Source organism: Gadus macrocephalus, chromosome 11 (genome assembly GCF_031168955.1).
Source record: "Gadus macrocephalus chromosome 11, ASM3116895v1".
In the NCBI taxonomy this organism is placed as follows: Eukaryota; Metazoa; Chordata; class Actinopteri; order Gadiformes; family Gadidae; genus Gadus; species Gadus macrocephalus.
The window spans coordinates 20,914,762-20,939,592 of record NC_082392.1 but is presented as its reverse complement, the minus strand read 5'-3'; the positions used below and the strand labels follow the sequence as shown (position 1 = coordinate 20,939,592).

Genomic DNA, 24,831 nt, shown 5'->3' with positions numbered 1-24,831 from the left:
TATTATTGACTTGACCCTAACTAATAAGTGAGGGTCAATGGTGCAAAAATGCTTTTTGTTCTTGCATTGAATGCTCTGTCAGTACGATTTGAGAGTTGTGGAGGGACAGACAGCAGCAAAGAGCAAAGAACAGCTCCTCTCACTGCTCCCACCCAATATTTAAGCGATTCAAGAGTGACTGACTGGATTGTCATGTTGATGTGGGATTAAGGATGGCAAATAATAACCCTGGAGATGATTCTGGAGAATCAACAGCCCCACCCTTTCACTCTCCGTGTTCCCGCCTGTAATTCAGAATGAGTCCTGTGCAGTACCAACAAAAACAAGGATTTGAGATGTTCAGATGTTCAGAATTCCTTCCTTCTCTGAACTTTTTCCTGATTCTAGTAATGTAGACCTTTATGTCATGTGTCTGTGAGACTTTGTTTCCACGCGTCCTATTGCCTTTTTGGCAAACTGAGCTTAAGCCCCAACAGAATACTACAACGTTAAAAGTCTGTCGTATTTGTAACGCGACACAAACAAGAAATAGAATCACACACACACACACCCACCCACCCACCCACCCACCCACCCACACCCACACACACACACACACACACACACACACACACACACACACACACACACACACACACACACACACACACACACACAAGCATGTGGAGGCATGCAAGCACACACACGACACATAAACTGTGTTGGTTGAATAGTGCATCCTCCCAAGCATAAAAAAATAAAGATCATGAATTCATGAATTCATTCCAGGTCTTTATGGATTGAGCAGCCAGCATCTGCTCACAGGCCGTTACATCAGTGATGGGGCCAATCCACCAGAGGAGGGGAGGGCCCCCTCACTGACAGTCTCTGAAACATGTCAGAGACAACAAGCAGGACTCTCTTCACTTAGTCCTTCAGGACGGCGTGCCTGCTCTTCTAGCAGAGAGCAGGTGATGTATATCATATATATATATATATATATATATATATATATATATATATATATATATATATATATATATATATGTTGAGCAGTGACGGTAAGAATTTCCTAGGATTAATTAAGTGATGTGAAACTGACTTTTGCTCTGTGTTATTTGTATAGCCAGCAGTAGAGCGCCACCAGTGTTACGGGCCCTCAAGTATTGTGGGCCCCTCCGAGGCCAGAGCAATGGATCGTCCTGGAGAACCTTGCCATCAACAGCTACATCGCCAGGTGGAGGGTCATGACTCCTCCGATATGATCCTCCACCTGAGGGACTACACCCACCTGACCCACTACCTGAGGGACCACACCCACCTGACCCTGAGGGACCACACCCACCTGACCCACTACATGAGACCACACCCACCTGACCCTGAGGGACCACACCCACCTGACCCTGAGGGACCACACCCACCTGACCCTGAGGGACCACACCCACCTGACCCTGAGGGACCACACCCACCTGACCCTGAGGGACCTGGTAATCCCAAGGATATTTCTTGTTCTCCCTTCAGGGAAGGTTAACTTGGTTACACAACTCAAAGGAAGTAGTGCAATTGAAAGTGTTGCGGTAGACGAGGAAAACCCTACAATTCATGACCCTCTCTCAGACAGACCACAGGATTTGACCATACTAATATGTCAAGTAACTCAAAATCCCTGTTTAAAAACTAACTCAAACTTACATTAGATGTTCAATTATCAATTAATGTTTTGTATATTCATTCACGCATATTTATGCAAGTCTGAGTAGGTCCCAGATGCGCAGGGTTAAGTGTACTTTTGAGTTTGAGAAGAATTTTGAGAAGGGCTGTTGTGGGTTTATACAAGGGGGAATGTACAAGTTTATAGCTTTAACCATTTGGTCACCTCTATGACATGTTTCAGTAAATGTATTCATCATTAGTTACTATTCCAACACTATACATGATTTATTTTAGTTGTACAAGGAAGACAACTAGAAAATCTACCTGCAGGGGTCCATACATATGTTGGAGAAAGATGCAATACTTCATTAAAAAAGGTGTGGACACACAGCCTTTACTTTGACTCTTTATTTAGATCTATGGTTTGAATGTGGCTGGACAGAACAGTAGTAACAAATACAAACTAAGACTGGTGTTTCATTGTTCTGTGACATCACATACCTAAAACTAGTTTCAACCAGAAGAAAAAAAAAAGCGACATCAGCTAACAGAATTTCTGATACAGAAAATACAATTTACGGAATGAAAACAAAAAAAATAAACACTGAGCATTGGAGCGGGCTCTCTAGCGCCTCGCTGTCCTTTGAATAATCAGGCCTCATTACATCAGAAATGAAACATTATGTAAAGACAAATCAAAGTTTATACTGGAAACCATGAGAAACATGCTGCAAAGGGAATGTCTCCCCAACGCTGACGTTGAGGTTTTACTTAACAATGGTTAAATCGCATCGATGCATTACTGAAATAAGGGATTAAAGTCTGCACTGTAAGAACAATGTCATTTTTTTTGCTTAAAACTTACAACCCAACGGTTTGACAGAGTTATTGATGAAAATCTCCTAAAGTAAAACATACAAAAAAACTAACATCTGAGAAGCCAATCCCATGGCAGTGGCAGCCAGGCCCCGCTGACCACAGAACGCCGGGACCGCACAGTCAGGGGGCCAGGGAATGGTACAAATGCATCTCGTCTCCTCTCCTTTCAGATTGCACGTGTTTTAACTTCACTACCAAACAGAAAATATTAAATCACAGCAAAGCAAAATGTGACAGTCAAGCACGGCAGCGATTTGACCTTATTCATCAGACGAAGCAGACTCGGCCCCAGCACCTCTGTGATGGTATGCCTCCTTTCTCCGAATGCTGCTGCCCGTTTATAGTACCAGTCCTCGTCTGCATTTCAATTCACCTAAATCCTACGTCTTCGGTCTCTAGGGTAAAGTCCTGTGTGTACACACAGTCTAGCTCACAACCCCAGGGGTTCGAGGGGAAGAGTGGACCTGATCAAGGCGTCCTGCTGACGGACCCAGACAGTGACAGCTAACCAACAAGCCATTCGTTGCGCTAACTAAATCCACATCTGAAAACTGAGGGTACAAAGACCTCACTACCGACCGCCTGCTCTCCTCTGTATAGACCAGGGAGGTTGGCATGCCAACCGGGCATCTCTTGGTGCTTATGGAAAGCAGCAGCAGCAGATATCTGCCTTACTACAAGAGAACTCCAAACGGTACTTAAAGGCTCGGTATCCTCACTATGAATGGGCGGGTTCCACCGCCGTTGGACAGCCAATGGGAACACACCGCCATTCCGATTCTGTTTGACATCTACTGGGGCGTTAAGGGATATCAGAAAGGATGAGGGACCTTCAGAATCACAGTGGTTAAGTCTCTCTCTTTCTCTCTCTCTCTGACACACATACGCAATTGTCCATCAGCCACCTTTCTCCATACAGTCCCAACACACACACAAACACACACACACACACACACAGAGCTGTGCTGTAGGGGGAAGGCTGTGGTCGGTGGGTTTTCCTTTCTCCTGACGGCGGCGTCCTAGCGCCTCTGCGGCCCGTACACGGGGTAGGACAGCGTGACGTTGAGCGAGTCGTTGTGCTGGACCAGGGAGGCGTGCTGGTAGTGGAGGACCAGCTCCTTGAGGGAGGCGTAGAGGTTGTAGGGCTCGGCGAAGCCGTAGCCTGTATGGGTCTTGTTGATCACACAGTGTTTCACCTCTCCCTCCACCCTGCAGGGAGACGGAGAAGCGAGCCAGATGAGAGAGGGAGGAGAAACATGTTCATGCTTGGCCTCAAAACAACACATCAATAATACAGAGGAGGGATAGGACTGACCCGGAGCTCAGGCAGCAGCACAGATATAAATAAATACCCTCTTGAGCCCTTTGAGACTGTAATTGTGATGAAGGGCTACAAAAAATACAATTTAATTGAATAGACATAGGGCAGGATAGGGGAGAGACGTTGACAAGGCACACTGATAGCCAGGGGACTGCACAGAGCCAGGGGACTGCATAGTCTAGTAGTGATGAGGGTGTTGGACTCTCAATCGAAAGGTTCTAGGTTAGATCCCCAATGTCTGCAGCCCAGCCCAGTGACACTTTCCTAACTCCAATAGGATCCTTAATCACATGTGTCTGACTTCACAGTCAGTCGCTTTGAATAAAGGCGTCAGCTAAATGACCAAACGGTTGTAGCGCTGGAGACAGCCATACTGACAGACAGACGAGAGGGGGGTCCTTACACCACAGAGCAGGCGTAGCAGCCCGGCTTGCTGCTGTCACGGACCAGGAAGGTCCCGTCCCTCTTGCCGCGCAGCAGAGTCTCCGCCTGGATGCGGTTGATGTTGCCCAGGCGCCACAGACACTCATCATGGTGAGGCAGGTCATCCTCGTCCTCCAGCATGCTGTACTCACTGGAGACACGCGCACAGACACACACTTAGAAATGACCCTTTGTTCACTGTTGATGAGCCACTGAGGTGTTCGCTGTTACTACCAACCTACTGTTAGGACAACCTTACAAAGTAAGTAACAATAATACAGTTTATAAGATGACATTATCCCTAAACATGTTGCGTTTTCTTTCACAGATAGAACCTGATTCTGCTCAAAACACACTAGTGTTGTAATTCTTGTCATCTGCAGCCTTCAGAAAAAGGTTAATTTCCATCCAATTGCAGGATTTGGAATCCACATAATTCAAATATTACCATCCCTTCATTATGGTTCTTATTATTATGGTGGCTCTTCGGCAGTGTACTCACTCCTCCGTTGTGTCGTTCTTCAGGCCAAGCCATTCGTTTAACTTCCTCTGTCTCACACCCTTCTGAGTCAGCCACCTGCCACACAGAATAAAGAGCATTACATCATGCAAATGTGCAGATAAGTCTGATTTTGATAAATGTACCGTTTCGACATTCAAAAGCAGGGTGTGACTGGATGTGCGTGTGTTTGACTGTAGTTTAGGTCAATGTGCATGTCTTACATCAGGTACTGATCTCTCGTTTTGCGGAGCTGGATCAGATCCGGCTTGATGCTGTTCATCTTCTTGTCGATCTCCCTGTAGTCGGCCGCCTGCTTCTTCAGCTCCACCTCCAGGTGGCGCTTGCTGTCCACAATCTCACTTATCCGGGACTTCAACTTGTCATAGTTCCCCATGATCCTGTGGGGGAGACGGCAAAGGGTCATTACGTTGTCAAGCAGTGGTTTTCAACCGTTGATGTAGCGGGTCACCGATTGGTGAACGGACAAGTAGGGTTGTGGGCAAAACCTGGCAACCGCAGACCACAGCTAACCAAATGTTATTTCTCAGACATTAAGGAATATTGTTACTGCTGTACTTTGGAAGCTTTCAATATAATACAAAAATGTGGGCATTAAATATTCATTGTATAAAAAAAAAAGGCATGACTTTGAGAACATTGGTCCATTGATGCATCGCCATCTAGTGTACATTTAGTGTATGACACCCTGTAGCTCGGACCGCAAACGATCCGGACTAATCACGCACATACAGCCCCGCTTCAGGGGAAGCATCAACAACGGGTCATAATAATAATGTACGTTTTTAAAGTCAACATGGGATACATCTACATTACCCATCAATGAGACCTCATACAGATAACATACTATATTATAAAGCAGCAGGCAGGTGTGTTGGCCGCCAGCCTACCTCTGGATCTCCTTGTCGTTGCCCTCACGCCGGAACCTCTCGATGTACTCCTTGCTGAAGCGCTCCTGCGTCTGACACTGCTCCTCAAAGATCTTGATGGTCTCGTTGAAGGCTTCGATGGCCGTTCTCTTCATCTGGATCTCCTGAGAGAGGAAGAGATCGCATGTGAAGGCCGGGCTAAGTGTGGAACGCATACATGTGCATGTGTGGTGCACTGGTACCGTGTGGTGCACTTACTGGGACCACGTGTAATGTATTCATGAGGACCGTGTGTGAGATACTCATGAGGACCGTGTGTGAGATACTCATGAGGACCGTGTGTAATGTACTTGTGAGGACTGAGTGTGATGCATTTGGACCATGTGTGTGGGGTCGTAGGAATGTGTTCAATGTACCTACGAGGACGAGGGTATGTGTGTGCAGTCCTTGTACAGAGGGTGCAATGTGGCGTACCTGTGAGGTGCGGGTGTACTCCTCGTACAGCCGGTCGTACTCTCGGTTCTTCTCCTGGTACTGCAGGTGGTACTCGTGCAGCTTCTTGCCCACGGCCTCGATGCTGTCCTCCTTCACCACCTGGTCCTGTGGGCCACATCATCATCATGGTACAGGGATTAAAACGAATGACGATGAAATATCTTCCTGCGCGTCTGCATCCATGCGATTCTAGTCCTCAGTCCCAACGTAACGGTCGACTCTCCTCGCTATGGAATCGCAACAAAGTTGCAACCTAGGGAGGGCGCGTCGCTAACGTGTACGCTTGTATTACAGTCAACGAAGATAATGTCTATCAAAATACTAATTTTAATGAAGTCACAATGGAATATGTAATTGAGTAAAGAGTAGAATTCTAAATCAAATATATACTTGAGTAAGAGTAAAATTACAGACTTAAAAAAGGAACGTGAAACGTACTCGTTAACCGAAAAATTTACTTTTTTTTACTCATTTGCGTTACTTTTAACGCGTTACTACCCACCACTGGTTGTTCAGTGAGACGCAGAGACTGCTTGTAACAACTGCTTTTTACACTGCCAAGCCGGTTCGGTCGAGGCTTGGCACGCCCGGCGATTTCACCGTCTTATCTCAAGTTTCCTGTGTAAAACCGAGTTGGTAAAATCCCCCGTTCGTCAAGGCGCGGGCTTCCATGGTTAACTGGAAAAGGCGGGGCTGCGCTAGTCTAGACCTCTTCAGAATAATTTGCATACTCCTGAATGTTTTTATTTTTTTATGAATGAAGACCGCATGCAAGAATGAGTTCACATTTGATTGTAGGCTACAAACGCGATTGACGCCAACAAATTCTTTATTATGCTGACCACTTGTTTTTTATCCTCACAAAAGCCTCGTAAGGACAGTTCCTCTGCGTCTCTCTCATAGATCGCACCATCTTTCAATGTCTGTGTTTAATGCGACTGCATCACCTTCTCTTAAATGATCAGCAGCTTGCGGATTTCACTTTCTTTCCAGTTACAACTGCTCATGATGATATCGCTGCATCTACCCAAGCACCCCCCACCCCCGGAATCACGGAGCCGTCGCATTTACATCAGAATGAAACCCAATAAATCGCCAATGTGTGTCGGGTCCACACCACAGTTCTGTGACTTAGGGCATTGGTAATCATCTTGAAACTAAACAAATCTAGTCTGGAAATAAATATATTTTATCAACATAATGTATTGTGTTTTTACTATATTATCAGTAAGCAAAAACTCTAAATGTAAAAAAGATTTTTGTGAAAATTCGGGACGATTCGGGACGGTTCAAAATGATTTTCTGGACGGTGGTGAAAAAAGTTAGGTTTAACCCCTGTCATGGTATGATCTCACACAGCTCTCTCCAGGCATACACTGAGCCAGCAGTTTCCACCACCCAGTAATAATATGGGTGGCGTGGTAGGGCAGGTCACCCTATGTAGTCAGCAGATTTGCCCTCACTAGGAACCTCTGTGCTGGTCCAATTACCAAATACAAATGGCTATGAATACATTGATTATAAACATTAAATGTCCAACTAAATGCTGATCACTAAGTGCGCTATTAAAGGTTGGGTATGGAATTCTCTTTTTTGGCCATTTTTGCAAAATTACTTGAAATCCTTATCATAACCCACTTACAGCCACTGAGTTAGAAGTACTGACATGAAAATTAAACAAGTCAATCATCTGTGGAACAGGCAGGGCTCGAAAAACTCCAGCCAATGATTTCCAGACTCACCGAGTGGTATTGGACAGTAAGTACGTCAATCAAACTGTCGTACTGCACTCCCCCTCCCCCCGTGCGACCCCTTCGTGCACGTACTCAAAGCTCGTGACCCAGAGAAAGCTTCTGTTTGTTGTTATCCTGCGGTAGCTACTGGAGCTAGCTAACTAGCTAATGGCTCGCTCTCGCGCATCTGTTCGCTTATGCATGATTGCGCGTCCATGTACTTGGAATGTGTGGAGTCAGAGTTAGCGTTGAAGGAGAGGTGGTAGGACCATTTGAGTTGTGTATTTTCAAAATTTGCTGGCGTTTCGCAAATCCCATACCCAACCTTTAATGTCCAAATGATATGACATATATAGTTTCCTAACTTCAATACCATGATATAAACCAACAATTATTCGTGCGTGCGTGCGTGCGTACACCTTAAGTGTTGTCATTACTACGCATTACGTAGTAATTACATATTACATTAGTGACGCATGCATTTAGTACTTAGTAAGTATATCGTGCTCTTTTTCAAAGGTAACTCATCGCAGGGTTATTGATAGCTAGCTTGGTTTTTTGACCAGTTCAAATGTCAGCGCGAAGCTCGACCCTAGGGGGCAGGGGCCTATAGAGACTCTGGTGGCCTCTTAACAGACTCTGGGGGCCTCAATAGTAGGGATGTTAACCGATGACCGTTTGACCGATGGTTGACCGTATCAATGTAAACCGATCAAAATTGTCGCTTGTCGGTTAAAAATAAAAATAAAAAAAGTGACTTATTGGAAGTTGGACGGACACTGCGTCTCTAGCCCACTGTTTAATTTCTCCTCAAGTCTTAATTACTCCCGCATGCGAGCTGCGGAGAATAAGATCTCTAAATTATTATTGACAGTAGACTAAACGCTATAAGACTTCAGTTAGCCATCTCATTCCAAGATCTTTTTGTGTGAAGTGAAAAAAATTATCCCTCACCCTCAATTTTTCCGTCTCCTCCAAACTAAACAAGCAGCGTCTCTTCGGAGCTGTCATTATCTTAAATGAGCAGCGGCAATGTTGCAAATGAGCTCCTAACGCTGCCCTCTACCGCTTGGCCCCTGGTGAATCCCGCGCAGGGTCTCAAACAGGTCCGCGCCATCTCAGATCATTGTGGGCGTTCGAGCCCGCTCTCTACACACGGTCAACTTGCCTCGTGTTTCAATTCAAACACAGGTCGTACCGCGGTTAGAGCCACTCTCACTCGGAGAGTGTGTGTGTGTGTGTGTGAGTTGGGCGGCAGAACGGGAGAGTGATAAGCAGAGTTACGAAATAGTAGCCGGCCGGCGCGGCTCAAAATGGCTGTTATTTCAAATAGCACATTTTAATTCACACCGGTGTACTTTCTACATCGTTTATACCGTACACCCCTACTCTTGGGGCCTCAACAGACTGTGGGGGCCTCAATAGAGACTGTGGGGGGCCTCAATAGAGACTGTGGGGGCCTCAATAGAGACTGTGGGGGGCCTCTAAAGAGACTGTGGGGGGCCTCAATAGAGACTGTGGGGGGCCTCAATAGAGACTGTGGGGGGCCTCAATAGAGACTGTGGGGGCCTCAATAGAGACTGTGGGGGCCTCAATAGAGACTGTGGGGGGCCTCTAAAGAGACTGTGGGGGGCCTCAATAGAGACTGTGGGGGCCTCAATAGAGACTGTGGGGGGCCTCAATAGAGACTGTGGGGGCCTCAATAGAGACTGTGGGGGGCCTCTAAAGAGACTGTGGGGGGCCTCAATAGAGACTGTGGGGGGCCTCTAAAGAGACTGTGGGGGCCTCAATAGAGACTGTGGGGGCCTCAATAGAGACTGTGGGGGGCCTCAATAGAGACTGTGGGGGGCCTCTAAAGAGACTGTGGGGGCCTCAATAGAGACTGTGGGGGCCTCAATAGAGACTGTGGGGGGCCTCTAAAGAGACTGTGGGGGCCTCAATAGAGACTGTGGGGGGCCTCTAAAGAGACTGTGGGGGGCCTCAATAGAGACTGTGGGGGCCTCAATAGAGACTGTGGGGGGCCTCAATAGAGACTGTGGGGGGCCTCAATAGAGACTGTGGGGGGCCTCTAAAGAGACTGTGGGGGGCCTCAATAGAGACTGTGGGGGCCTCAATAGAGACTGTGGGGGGCCTCTAAAGAGACTGTGGGGGGCCTCTAAAGAGACTGTGGGGGGCCTCAATAGAGACTGTGGGGGCCTCAATAGAGACTGTGGGGGGCCTCAATAGAGACTGTGGGGGGCCTCTAAAGAGACTGTGGGGGCCTCAATAGAGACTGTGGGGGCCTCAATAGAGACTGTGGGGGGCCTCTAAAGAGACTGTGGGGGCCTCAATAGAGACTGTGGGGGGCCTCTAAAGAGACTGTGGGGGGCCTCTAAAGAGACTGTGGGCCTCTGCTGTGTAGCGCGGTGCGGACCTGCTGGTGCTTGGAGACGGGGTACAGCAGCTTGACGTCCAGCTTGGGGTTGTACTGGGCCAGGGACTCGTGGCGGTAGTGGTTGATCAGCTCCACCACCGAGCTGAAGGTCAGCGGGTCTGAGAAGCCGTACTTTCCGTCCCGATGGAAGATTTTGATCAGCTTGTTATTGCCTCCTTTCCTGTGAAAATAATTTAAACCGGTTACAATGGATAGGATGTATACTCGATATACTACACAACCTGAGGTACATTTAAACAGGGTAAGCTCTTGTTGCAGCCTGTTTGTACTGGTGTAGCCTTTTCTGTGCACACACTTCTGTGAGGTCCACCCTTACCTGAGGGTTAGGGTGTAGTCTCCATGCATCTTGGTGGAGGCGTCACGGACCAGAAACGTCCCGTCAGCCGTGTCCCTCAGCTTCTCATTGACCTCCTCCCTGGGAAAGTAAATACTCATGAAGTACATCCCCTGGCATGGTGCTCCTGTATGTGCTGTGTTCTAGGCTCTCATTAAATAATATGACCCCTCGGTTTAATGCTAATGAAAGAGCTATTTACCCAAGCTACCCAGCCATCTGGTCAACCGGTAAAACATTAAGACAATACCGGTCTGGGAGTTTAGACCAACGTAGCTTGGCTCTGTCTCCGGACTACAATAAATAATCTTTTACAAATATCATCAGTTCCAATTCAGTCTCTGAGCAATTTGCACTAAACCCCCTGCCACAAAACGAAATATCTGACTTTGGTTATTGTGATAAAAGTTGCGACGGCCAGATGGCCTAGTGTGAATGCAGGCCAGAGAACAATGGGGCCAGTTGAGCACGGTTAGGTGTGAAAACGGCCAACGGCCACGGCCAGATGGCCTAATGTGAGTGCACCCTTACACTCATTGGCCAGCTAAAGATTCCGGATTCATTGACGCGCCCCTTCCACGTTTAACGTGTAAAAAAAGGTTGCACACACTCAAATTTTGGTCGCAGTCTGGAGCCCTGAACCCGACGGTCTGTTTCTCTGACGGTGGAATGTATTAATAACAGTGGTGGGCATAGATATATTTTTTTAATCTAGATTAATTCCTAGATTAATCTAGATTAAAATGGCAAACAGCAAAAAATCTGTTTGTTTACCTTGACAGCGGTCAATTATACTGGGCAATGGTGATTTATCAAATATAATTCACCGCCTCACGTTTACCTCAGTCTAAATTCTAGCTTCTGATTGGTTAGTTCAGTCAAGTGATGGGTCCGAACAAGGAAGTGTTTGAAAATAGATTAACGGCGATATTTTCTTTATCGCGCGATAAAAGTTTCGCGTTAAGCAGCCTTTAACGCCCCACCACTAATTAATAATATATTTATTATTAAAGAACGTCTAAATGCATGTATTGTACGTCATTATTTCACACTTTAGTATGGTTAAACATGACTATAGATCATTATAACAACGTTTATGGGTCATAAAAGTCGAAAAAGCATAATAGGTGCTCTTTAATATATAATAAGATTCAAAATATTCCGGAGGCGCACACAGCTTTTGGTCGTGATATTATATATTATAATGTTCTCAAATACGAGGCAGAGGCAGTGGCTAGTCCACGGTTTATTCAACCATCAAACTGTATTCAATTCCGAACGGTAGGAATACTAACGGTAAATCCAAACGGTAGGTAGGTAGGCTGTAGTAATAACGGTAACTCCACGGTAACTCCACGGTAACTCCCCCCCCCCCCCCCCCCCCCCCCACATCAGCAAGGCAGGTTAACGAGCACAGCGACGCAGGCAGGCTGGAAATGAGAGCACAGCGGCGCCACCGATGTAGAATGATGAGTTGGAGCGTGGCAACGGCAACTATGTTATTGTGTCAATCAACAAATATTTATATTTATCTTATATCGATATTCTGCTTGGAGATATGACTTTTGGTCCATATCGCCCAGCCCTAGACCAATGTTTTCTTTTTTCACATTCATTTTTTTTTTTATGCTGCCAATTAAACAGCAAATAGGGAGAGGTGATCAAAAGATGACTAGATAGTAGCTAGGCCTTAGCTGTAGCATTGTCTGAGGTTACATGAATAAAGCGAGACTGATACTGTATGCCTGCCAATCTACATTGCCGTGTTTGCATGCGCTACCTGGAGATGTCCCCCCAGAACTAGGGATGTCCCGATCCGATATTTGGATCGGATCGGCCGCCGATATTAGCAAAAAATGCATATCAATATCGGATCGGCCTGCACGGGAAAATCCCGATCCGGACTCCCGATCCAGTTTGTTTTCAAAACTCCGCTCCGGTCCGGTTTTCGAGCGCACCAATGTAGGTAATCCATTCCAGTTTTTTTTCAGCTTTTCCCCCCAAATCCGGTCCGCGTTGTTCAGCACACCTAGCACACACCAAGTGACCTGTCCAGCATCCCACTTGTCTGTGCATGTCCCACTAAGGATTTAAAGTTATCGATAAAAATGCCAATTCAGTGTGTGTGTGGTAATTTGACTATTTTCTACTTTTTGTGTGTGTTGCTTTTATATATAATGTTATATTGTTTACAATATTGTTTACACTCTTGTTGTTCAAGAACAGAGCACTGATGCCAATTCAGTGTGTGTGTGGTAATTTGACTATTTATTATTTTGTCTATTTTGTGTTTATTTAACCCTGAATAAACAGGTCAGCTTCTCATTACCAACTATTGTGGATTATTCAAACTAACCTAATTAAGTTGTTCTTAAGAGTAAAACCCTTTTCAACATGAGTAGTACAACAAAATAAGTAAATATCTTTAATCTTTAATACATGCTTGGATCGGCCGGTATCGGTATCGGCCGATGCTAAAAGCTACAATATCGGTATCGGATCGGAAGTGCAAAAAGCTGGATCGGGACATCCCTACCCAGAACCACTCAAGAGAATTTGTGTGTGTGTTGATGTTTGTGGACATGCGTGTGGGTGCGGATGTGCGTATTGATGTTTCTGGACATGCGTGCGGATGTGCGTGTATGTAAGCCTGCCGATATGGGTGGGCGAGTGGATGTGTGGACATTGAGGTGTGTGCGTGCGCTACCTGGAGATGTCCCCCCAGTACCACTCTGAGTCCTGGAGGGCCGTGCTGTTGTTGAAGATGCTGGGGACTGGGGTCAGCGGCTTTGCTGGTTTGGGCGGCAGGGCTGAGGGGGAGAGACGGCCAGCATGTCAGCCAATATGGTTTATGACACGACGGACGCTCTGCAGTGTAACATATGGGCATTACCGGTCTCCCTATATTCACCACCACATTGAAAATAAGACCCATCTTTTCTCAAAACTGTAATGCCAACGCTTATATTAAATAAAAAAGCAATACCACCCTTATACCACTTTCACATAAATTAAATCGTAGATTGAAAGAAAGACAACAAACAAACGTGAATAATTTTCAGCTCTTCTCAGCCACATCACAGACAATATTCATCACAATGTTGGCCATCTTGTCAGATAGGTAGTTGGGAAGCAGAGCCATCCTACCTGAGCGCTGCATGTTTAAACAGCACAGAGTCGTGCCTCTTCCTCCACACGCCTCTGTCCTCACGACCATAACCCCTTCCTCCTCCTCCTCTGCCCTGGGCTCCATAGCGTCACATCACTCTGCCAGCTCTGTCTTTATCCATCATCTGCCTCTTCAGCCCCATATCATTCATACAGATCGCCATGGTAATGTCGGAAGACATAGTAGGCTACAGTTTTGGCCGTTTCTGTCCCTCTTTGCTTCCCTTCCGTGTTACTGCGGTCTTGCATGGAGCTACAACCCATATGATTTACAATCTGTTGAAATATTTAAAAATACCAAGAATCACCTAGAAATACCATGCTGCTCTAATCTACTGGCTCCAGAGGATATCCCCACACCACCACACTAGCCTCCTCCTATACCTAGCCTCGCTTCCTCTGCTCTCCTGCTGGAAGAAATCCATCTCATTGCCCAGCCGCCCGGAGATGTGTGACATCAGCGCTATCCCAGCCAATACCACACAGGCGATGATGTCACCGAGACAGCACACCCACCACTAGCGTTGCACCTCTCAGGCTCCATGACAGTGATGTCATGGTGCCGGTGGCTTCGTGCCCCTGAGTGACAGCGGTCATAGCGCTCCTCCAATATATATATTTTTTTTTCTTCCATGATATTTAGTTAGCGTTAGAGTTAAGAGTTTTTCCTCACCCTAGGCCTAGGCCCTTTGATACTATGCAATTGTTATTAGGTACTATGCAAATTCAATTGACCTAACACGTCTTATTATTTTACTTCGATTTCATTTTCTTTTGTGCAAGTGAAGGGAGGAAAGACAATACATGGAAAGGTAGAAACACACGAAGACAGCCGTATAGGAAGAGAAGGCTACCTGGAGCTGCTTGGTTCATGTTGAGTTCGCTGGTGATCAGGACCTCAAGAGCCTGGACCAGCGCGTCCGGAGCCTCTGAGCTGAGGACAGTCAATTTATACCACAATCAAAGTGTGTGTGGCCAGACAGTGGAGGTCACGGCAATTTACACCAACAATCCATTAATAGGTTTCGAGAGAACTGCCCGTGCGTGAGGATGTGCGTGTGCGTGCGTGCATGTGTGCTTGCGTGCATGCATGCGTGCGGATGTGTGTGAGCGTGTGTATCAGTGTTTCCGCTAGAGAGCCCGACCGATATAGGATTTTTAAGGCCGATACCGATACGAATATTTTGTGATTTAAAAATCCGATATGCCGATATATCGGCAAAAAAAAAAATCCAGAAACGCGCAACAAAACAAACAGATTTCCCTAACATTGGTTATTTGTAGTTATCCTTTAAATCCTTTTCACTCTCAGCTAACATGTAACAACAGCAAAACTGGACATGGTAGTCATGAATTAAGTCATGCTTATCGACTTTAGAGAATTGATGGGGATGTTCTTTTAATTGTTATTCAAGCAATGTATGTCTCGTGACAGTTGCCAACTTACCATGAACACACTTGCACACATGAGCTGTGTTCGAAATCATTCCCTATTCACTCCCTCACTATTCCCTATATAGTGTTTATGATATAGTGCACTATATAGGGAACGAACAAACGAGAATTCGGACACTACGCTGAACATTTCTAAGCGTCATTTGCGTCAGTAAATGCGCCGGGTATTTGTGTGACGCAGACAGATGCTCCCACATCATGTAAACAAACCGGGCACTCCCGAGGAAAGCTGGAGCTTGTATTGATGTTGAATGCTACATTTCCTTGATCAAGTTTTTTTAATTAATTTTGAATGTTACATTTTCTATGTTAACTCCCAATTAAATTGGGAGTTAACTCCATCATTAAATCATTAAATGTATTAGTTTTCGCGGTTATTCAGCTTCTTCTTCTCCTCCGGAAGAACACTACCGCATTGCATTGTGGTATACGGAGTAACATGTAGGGAACATCGTATGTACACTCAAATTTTAGGGAATTTAAGTGCACTATATAGTGCATGAAATTAACCACTGAGAATTCGAACACCACTACAAAATGGCGAGCACCCTATATAGTGCACTATATCCGCGATAGGGAATTATTTCGAACACAGCTATGAACAACATAGCTGTGTCTCCGTCGATCTCCGTCATTCACTCTGCCTGAATCAGCGGGTTTGGGACGTTAAACTTTTTTTTATTTTTTTTTAAATATTCATTTATCGGCCATTATAAATGCCGATACCGAATAGTTTGAAAAATCCCTAATATCGGCCGATAATATCGGCCTGCCGATATATCGGTCGGGCTCTTTGGTGCCGGTCATGTGACCGGGAAGGTTTCATTTTACAGGTCAAATTGGAAAAAAATCTGTCGGATATTGTCTGTGTTTATTGCACTTAAAAAATTGATAGGCAGGCTATAAAGAATAATATCATCAAGGAATGTCGATCTAAAGCCTGGTGTTTTTAATTAAAAGGTTGGCAGGTGGAGGTCAGAACAATTAAACATTGCATTTTAAAGTGCAGACAAACAAAAATTATTTAGGTCTATAATGCAAGGCAAGGCATAAATAATAATAGCCTAAAACAACACAAAGTAGGCTACCTACAGTAAAACAAACTGGCGCGTAACATTATAAAATGCAGACTAATGAAAATAATTAAATTAAAATCATTAAACTACAGTGTAACAAAAAACAGCAGTATTTTAAAGTGGATAAGGCTACAACAGTGAATTGCCGGCCGCGACTTCAACTAGGCCTACAGCATAAAATAAATAAAAACGATTTTTTACTTCTTTCGATATTTGGCAGCTGCTGAATTAAAGTCAAATGTATCGAGAGTGTCTCTGCTGCTTGCAATGCGCATAAGCCTTGTGACTCTTCCTTCCCCAAGGCGGCTTCGCTGAGCAGTCTTTATGCGGTTCTGCAGGGAGAAGCCTCTCTCCACTGGCACAATGGAGATGGGGATAACACAGGCTATCTTTGCCAGTTTGACCAACTCTGGGAAGATTTCCGCGTAATCTCTTATGAGCATCTCGCAGGCCGTTGAAAAATGCAAGCCCCCGTAACTGCGGAGGGCTGTCATCATTGGGATGGCATCTCGCTGCGCGCTTGCGGCATCGATGAATGTGGTGGCTGTTGCCGACTCGTCCTCGCTGGCAATTTCTTGGCCAAAATGACCCAGCATGGTTTGGATGGCTGGTTCTGCATGCTCCCGAAGTGCTGAGAGAACCTAGGGACAATCAGTCTGTGTTTATTTATTTTTAAAGAAAAGCAAATAAACAACTTTAAACTAAATTTAAACTAATTATTCCTTGGTTATTCCTCTGTGTCTCTAACGTTCATGTAACACTGTACAAATCAGTTTTGTTAGGCCTACATTAGCCTACTGTCTCTCTTTTCCTTATTGTCTGTCAGCAGCCTATTATGGCAACACGGACGATTTTTACATTTGCGTATCAGACTAGAATTTAGCGGAGGTAGGCCTATAGCTCTCGAGTGCCCTTATAGTTTGCATTATGGCTCTTATTATTAGGCCTGTTTAGTAGTAGGCCTATGCCTATTAAATTCTATTGGTCCTATTATTATTATTGACCAGAATATGCGAGCATTGGTTATTTAAATATAATATTCTATTTAACATAGGCTATATGTTTTACATCATACGTAATCAAATAGGCTAGCCTACTTACCAGCTGTCTGTGGGTATCGGGAGGGATTACGAAGGACGTTGAAGCAGTAAAGCAGATCCAGGGAATCTGCTTTACTGCTGTTGAATGTAGCTTGTTTGGGCATTTTTGAGGGCTTGAACGGACCGGTCGCCTGCATGGGTCACTTGAATGCCTTTGTACATGCCTTCTTGGGAGTCTGTTTGGTACCTCTGTTCTTCTGGACCGGGTGCATCTCGTAGCTGTGTGAGGGCCGAGACGGATGCTTGAACCATTGGTCGGATTGTGGCCAGATTCACATCATCTATCTGGAAAACCAAATTCAGTTTGGTCATCACAGGGAGAACATCAGCCAGTGTGTGCGTCAAGGCGATATTTGGCTGGATTTGTCCCAGGATGCCTTGGGGTTGGGCATTTCCTCCCACAGCTTCTTCATTTAGCTCCATCACCAAAGCAGGCCAGTTCTTTTTAATACCTTCCACTGCCCTATGCAATGACAGCCAGCGGACAGCGCATGGCTGCTTCAGACTCGTCATGTCCTCTTCGCTCAGAGTTGCTGTTAGTTGACGATTGAGGCGATTGGTCCTGCTAGCTGAGTGTTTGTAGAAGGAGTACACAGCGGAAATTGTGCGCTTGTAGGCTCCTACCCGGTCCACAGCTTTAGCGGCGTCTATCGCGGCCAGTGCAGTACGATGGGCAACACAGTGCACCTGGATGGAAAACACTCTTTTTTTCAGGACAGCACCAACTCCAGCATGCCTCCCCATCATTACGCTGGCTCCATCCGAGCCCAGTCCGATTACGTGGGACAGCTCCACATTCCTGCCGCGGAGAATCTCTGCTACTTTATCGAAAATACACTGTGCCGTCCCGGAGTGTACGTCGTAGTTTCCCACAAAGCACGTCTCCACTCTTCCACTCCAATTTGACATACAGGATCAACTTTTTGTCAACCGTTATCTTGATTGTCTCGTCAATTATGATCCCGATGAAATCACTGGCTCGTATTTTTTGTTTTAGGTTTGCAGCCGAAATGTGATCATTGCACTGACTGTGCTCTGTTAAACTTGAGAATCGCATATTTGTGGACCCCCGAGTGAAGCCATTCTTCCTCCCTGTTTTTACACAGAGCGCAAAACAGCCTCTCCTCATCCTCTACAATATCGCACCTCACCCAGGGGAACTTCTCTTTCCAGTCCGGCCTGAAGGCCTGCGTTTTTCTCCTCCTCTTCTCCTCTTTTCTGCTGGAGCCACGGGCACAGCATCAGCCGCCTCTTCTGACACAGATGGAGGTGTGTGTGTGTGACGTCAGACCTGCTGCTGCTGCTACTTGGTTTGAAGTAGTGTGTGATCATATTTTGATTCGCCATGGTTGTTAATACCGGTACTCCGCAAAGCTTGCCGCCGGCTTTCGCTTGCTTGCCGCCGTTTAGTTCATAAACCTACGGTAGTCTATAGCGATCAATTTGAGCGCGTGCACGAAATGTAACGACTTATTTATTTTATCACACAGGCTACGCTACAAACAAAACCCTCATTGTTTTACATGAATTGCCTAAACAAATGACCACTGTAGCATATTTAAACACAATTCAAATGAACACATTCAAAAGTATTTCTGCTCAATTTAAAAGGTTGAATTTCCTCGTGACTGAATGTTTGCATACAGCGCGCATGCTGTATGCGCGCAGGGTTGATGCACTCCACTTTTTTTCTGTGGAGAACCAGCGCCTTGAATATTCCGCATAAAACGAAACCGGATCGTTTTCGCCCGTTTCGGTTCCATGTGGACGGGGCCTTATTTCCAATCGGTCATTCTGACAGAAGACATTTAGAATTTTCGGTCCTCCTCATTTTTTTCCGGTCAAAGACCCGTTATTACCGGGAACTCTGGTGTGTATATGTGTTAGGGCTGTCACTTTTTCCAAAAATGAAATTCGAACGAATTTCGAATGTCCATAATTAATTTGAATACATTCGAATACATTCGACCCCCCATAGAACTATTAAAAAAAAAAAAAAAAAAAAAAAAAAAAAAAAAAAAAAAAACACGACAACAACTGTTTGTCGTGTTTCTTTTTATTTCTTGTGGAAATCACGTATACCTACTGAATTCATAACAGCACAGGATAAAAACACATCTTTGATAACACATTTGTAAACACAACAAGAGGAAGCTCCGACACACAAGTGCGGCTGTCTTTTACGCATTAACAATAACTGCTCGGAGCGCGATATGCGGAGCGCATGTCGTCCATGGCACACACAGCCTATATAAACGAACAATCTGTGAGGCCGACCTCCAACACGGCATGCTGCTCTTTTGTACTTGTAAAGAAAATTACAAGTAGTCTCGCAGCTCTCCGTTACCGCTGCAGCTGCAGCCGCTACAGGCTGCCCATCGCGCCCAGCGCAGCAGCGGACTTTTCTCCCTGTCGTGTGCGATCAGTGTCGGTCTCCGTTTCAATGAGCTCGTGTGAGAGGCTTTCAGTCACGAGATGTTTCTGTGCAGGGGAAAGGTGGACTAACCGGGAGAAGCGGGGATCCAGGAGGGCCGCTTTATTGAGGAAAAGCCACTCGCCGCTCTCTTCTTTATAGCGCATTTTTACAGTTCGAATGGAGAATTACACTTCGAATTCGAACTTTTCACCCCACCTTCGAACGAATATTCGAACTTCGAATAAAAAGTGACAGCCCTAATATGTGTGTGCGAGCAGATGTGTTTGCGTGCATGTGAGTGCATGCGGATGGGTGCTTGTGGATATGTGTGTGTGTGCGCGGATGTGCGTATCGATGTGTATGGATGGATGGGTGTGTGTGTATGTGCGGATGTGTGCGCATGTGTGTGAATGCGTGCCTGAGTGTGTGACTGACCAAGTAGCGGCGGAGGAGGTCCTGAACAGCAGGGGGCTGAAGCCCTCCGCCAGGCTTCTGGGGCTGAGCTGGTTCCTGGCGCTCTGGAGACACAGCCTGGCAAGGTGACGCACCAGGCTGAGGAGGGTGAGTCCGTGCTGGGCGGGACAGGCCGGGGAGCTGGTCACCCCTCGCAGCACCTGGGCACAGTCCTCCAACTCCTTCACCTCTACAAAACGGAGGGGTGCAGGGTCAAAACCAACAGCAGCACACATTTTGTAACACTCCAAACTAAATGATTCAATCTGCTAAATGTATTTCCGAGGCGTTTCTCAACGGCCTTGACCGGTGCTGACCTTTCACAGCGTTGACCATCTCCATCTGCAAGGCCGGGGGGACCACAGGCCCCGGGAGCTCCTGAAAGAACCGCACCACCCCGTCACAGAGAGATGCCACCTCCAATTGCTCAGGGTCTGAAAACAAACTCACCCTTAGATTTCCGTTGCTCGAAAAACAAGCCGGTCCATAATTTACCATTTGGTCATAAAGAGGCACGTGTTCTGAAACCATAGCCAATTGTCGCTAGGTGATTAAATGCGTAATTGAAATGGTGTAGGTGGACCATAATGCAATCGTATGCAGAAATGCATAATATGAAGATATTTACAGAGTAACATGCATTTTTCCCCCTGTAATGGGCAACATCAATTACTGATCGATACATTATTTAATGTATTGACATAAACACATGTTCCCTCCTTGAAAACAATTCATAGAGGGATGGGCGACCAGCTTAAAAAGAGACTTCAATATCATTTTAGCATTTCCCTGCGTGTCATAGAGGCTTAGTGTAGCAGCTCTCATTGATTCCAGAGTGAGAGAGAGCGTTCTCTCAGTTTAAAAGAAGGCTACGCGGCATGGCGCTTTCAGGCCCAGAAGGGTTAGAAAGAGTAACAGAAAGGCCATTTGGAGGACTATTTGTAAGGCCATTGGAGCTACAGGTGAGACAGGTGTCAATCAGATTGGCCTTTTAAATGACTAAACATGTACTGTCTGCACAATCCACTTGTTTGTTGACACAACAATGACGCAGACTCCTAGTCGCTCTTGACGCCTGATTGCGACGCGTCAAGTGGAGCAGGTCCAAAAGAAATGGAAGACCACGCCCTCATGCTCAGTGTAGCTCCCAAGTTAGCCTGGTATCTAGTTAGGATCTGCAGTCGTTTTCATCCTGTTCTAAGCGCCAGCCTCACCTGTTTCAGCCAGCTGCTTGGTGTCCAGACTGCCTCCGGTGAAGCTCTGGTACAGACCGGGGCTCTCCACACCTGCAACAAGCACCCAGGAGATAATGAAGAGGGTCTCTTTATGGTTTCCTCAAGCGAAATACGCATGGCAGAGTATGGTTGTTGGGTGATCAGGCCCCAGATCCTTATAATGCTTATGATAGGGATGCATCGATACCGATATCAGTACACGGACCCTGATACTGATACAGATACGAACACCCAATACCACTTTACTCAACGTGACGTTTTTCACATGGTAATTTGTGATAGTCAACATAGTAATCTATATCATTTTAACAAAGTTACTAAAATAAATGTAGAGAAAAAAGCTATTGCAAAGTACTCATAACGGTACTCCGTATCGGCAAGTACTCAAATGAAAGTATTTGTGGTCTGAGAAAGTTTGAGTCGGTGCATCCCTAGTTTATGAGATGCATTCAATAATAGGCTTATGAATGTTCTGTTTTGTCTCAATGCAAGTCATAAAGAAATGCCCGGCATTGTTTATCACCTCCACCATGGCAGACCGCTAAGTAACAAACTTAACAGACTCAAAACAAAGCATCACACAGCGTTGACATGGGAAGACACTGCTCCCTGTACAGGGCCTAGTGAACTGGGCAGCTGTAGGCCCTGGTGGTGCAGAGGGCCAAGTGGTACCTTTACTCTCAAGGGCGTCCATGAGTTTGCTGAGGAGCAGAGGGGCCGTTTCTGGAGGACTGAACTGGTCTGGCAGGTCTGGTAACACACAGCCCACTTCACACAAACACACAAGATGCAGAAACACACACAAATCCAGTTACCATCTTGATAATATCAATATCTTTGCTTACCTGGTTTAAATGCAAATCTGACAATCTAACTTCCCTCCTATTTTCTCAGAGCTGGGGTTCTTAGTGAGCACAACATCACCAGCTGGGAAATTCTGTGGAGTGTGTGTGCGTGTGCGTGATGCGTGTGTGGCAATGAGGAAACAGCTTTCGGGAACTGATTCATACAAGCTGCACAGACTAACGTCAAGCAAACAATCATCTGGAGGTTCTGTTTCACTTCGGTCAAACATGAGTTAAGTCGGTGTACTCTATAGCTACCTACATTCCAGGCTATCGTAGGAGTAAAATTCTCTGGTATCTCTAAAGAACTCGAGATGGTTAGTGAGAAGGACAGGTGGGCTCCTCACCCTCACATTCCGAGTCCCCCCTGGACGAAGCAGCAGAGGGCGGTCTGGGTGGGCGGGGCTTGGGAGTGGGTGGGGACATTCTCTTCCTGCCTACAAAGGCCACATAGGTTCCCGGGAAATCTCCCTTCTCCTATTGGTCAACAGATACATTTGAGAAAAAAAATAATCACCCAACAATGTGGAATTTATTATAATATTGCTGTATTATTGTTTAATTGATACAACACAAATCAATCGACAGTTGTTCATTGGTAATAAAATGTACAAGACCCATATCAGGATACCAATACCAATATATGACAATGTCAATTTATAGCTTAACATTATCAGGAAAAGTGTACGCATGTATGGCACTAGTCTGGGGAAATGACACACGAGTTACACAAGGGCTATACAAAGCCATGAGTTCATGATTCAAGCAGTATATAGAGAACAAAAATAAGAGGATCCTGTTTTGAAAAACTGAACTACAAACAGTAATTCGTTGTCCTGTACTCTGTTTAAGGCTTTTTAATTTAAACTTGGGACAAAATGTACTATGATTTTGCTGTGCCATCTATACTATAGTAAATGCAGACTACAGACTTAAGGCCATGCTAGACTATTAAGCAGAGCCTTTTTATTTTTTAACATGCGACTGACAGGGACGTTTAGAAAGGCATCATCAATGAGCCGGTAGAGGTTATGCACCTTGTCCACAGCCTCCCTGTAGACTGTTGAAAATTGTGTTCAAACTCACAAACATTGACTCAGAGTCAAACAACCCAACTCATACTATAGGCCTTCTAAAAACGAACATTTAGCCATGTTAGCATAATTTCAATTTCAATATGTCCCAGGCTTCATCTTAAAGTATGAGCCCAAAAGTTTACTCAGAGGAGAAAAATGATAATGTCTAACTTGGAAGATCAGGGGATGTCTCGTTTCACAAATCCAAAATACACTTGGCACTCAAAAGACCACTAAAGTGTACCATTGATCTGGGCCTACCTGTGTCGTCTCGTTGAACCCTGGCAGCCAACCGATCTCAGAGGGCCTCTCTTCAGTGCCAACGGGGCACCCCAGGGCCAGGAGGGCCCCCTTACTGACCACCAGCATGTCCCCAACGCGGAGCTCAATGTCCTCCTCACGCTCCTTCTTATAGTCGTAAAGTGCTCGGTACTGAAAGCCTTCAGAACTCATCCTGCCGTTTGTGTAAGTAGCTTATCGCGGGGTACACTATACAATACAAAAACACGTTTGTTTTATTCAAAATATAGGTTTCTCTTTTGCCTGAGGTGTGTAGAAGAAGTTTGGAGTTTCTAAACTAACTGATCATGGCTTTTAAAGGGCTCCGTCTCTCCTGTCTCCATTTCGGATCTCACCGTCATCCCTCTAAACCAGGAGGCAGCCTGTCAATCAAACCACTCCGAGCTTTCATATACAATAGTCTCATTAGAGATAAGGGCCACATCTGCGTGATGTCAGATACACCTGCAAAAAAGAACACAAAATAGTACAATATCAGCATGTTGAATTCGATCATTGCACAATTGCAACACCAAAGATTACTATTGCTCCTATGATTTTACTATACAATGCTTTCATCTGTGCGTTTACAGAACAAAACAAACATGTTAACCGCCTCAAAATAGTGATATGCATGTCGTCCTGAAACGCTATGCAGAGATGCACATACATACTCACTAGCACGTACACGCATACATACTCACTAGCACGTACACACACACACGCACGCGCATACACAAACGCACACACAGCAAATGGCCCCAGGAAACGGGAAACGACAATGCATACCGATGCTAGCCATGTAGCTCATCCGAAACGCTATAATCTCACCTTATTAGTAGAGAGTTCAGATCTTCAGCCTAGCGACAAACTAACGCCATGACGACGACGAACAGTAATTAAATCAGAAACATTCGCCTTCCTCGATTTATTCCCTTTAACGAATCGAATATCTTCAACGCGTAGAGACTCGTGGCTTAGCCGTCTGGTCTAATAAATTACAACGGGGCAGGCACTGCAGCCAGTGTTGCCAGATTGGGACAGATTTCCCCCCCAACCTGGCAATACTGGCTGTAGCGCACTGACGT

The 24,831-nt window shown here is 45.6% G+C and overlaps 1 protein-coding gene and 1 long non-coding RNA gene across 4 annotated transcripts; one reads left to right on the top strand and one right to left on the bottom strand.

Annotated features, from left to right (window-relative positions):
* Positions 1-841: 841 nt before the first annotated feature.
* On the top strand, positions 842-2,514 carry LOC132467988 (uncharacterized). The gene is made up of 2 exons (XR_009528141.1): positions 842-950; positions 1,106-2,514. It is a non-coding gene; the product is annotated as an uncharacterized LOC132467988 (long non-coding RNA).
* Positions 2,515-2,962: 448 nt separating this feature from the next.
* LOC132467979 (phosphatidylinositol 3-kinase regulatory subunit alpha-like) lies at positions 2,963-24,831 on the bottom strand. Of its 3 annotated transcripts, XM_060065589.1 has the most exons (17): positions 24,575-24,831; positions 23,726-24,208; positions 22,736-22,865; positions 22,216-22,311; positions 21,523-21,594; positions 20,626-20,742; positions 20,291-20,498; positions 14,663-14,742; positions 13,348-13,450; positions 10,623-10,721; positions 10,286-10,466; positions 6,119-6,244; positions 5,666-5,808; positions 4,979-5,155; positions 4,758-4,832; positions 4,236-4,406; positions 2,963-3,720 (listed from the first exon to the last, which is right to left on the bottom strand). In XM_060065589.1, the coding sequence occupies exons 2-17, from the start codon at positions 23,915-23,917 to the stop codon at positions 3,531-3,533; spliced, it is 2,160 nt and encodes a 719-aa protein (XP_059921572.1). In that variant the 5' UTR covers positions 23,918-24,208; positions 24,575-24,831; the 3' UTR covers positions 2,963-3,530. The 3 variants fall into 3 exon arrangements, with proteins under 3 accessions (XP_059921572.1, XP_059921573.1, XP_059921574.1); XM_060065590.1 differs by lacking the exons at positions 14,663-14,742; positions 20,291-20,498; positions 20,626-20,742; ... (3 more) ...; positions 23,726-24,208; positions 24,575-24,831 and adding an exon at positions 13,788-14,413; XM_060065591.1 differs by lacking the exons at positions 13,348-13,450; positions 14,663-14,742; positions 20,291-20,498; ... (4 more) ...; positions 23,726-24,208; positions 24,575-24,831 and adding an exon at positions 12,421-12,452.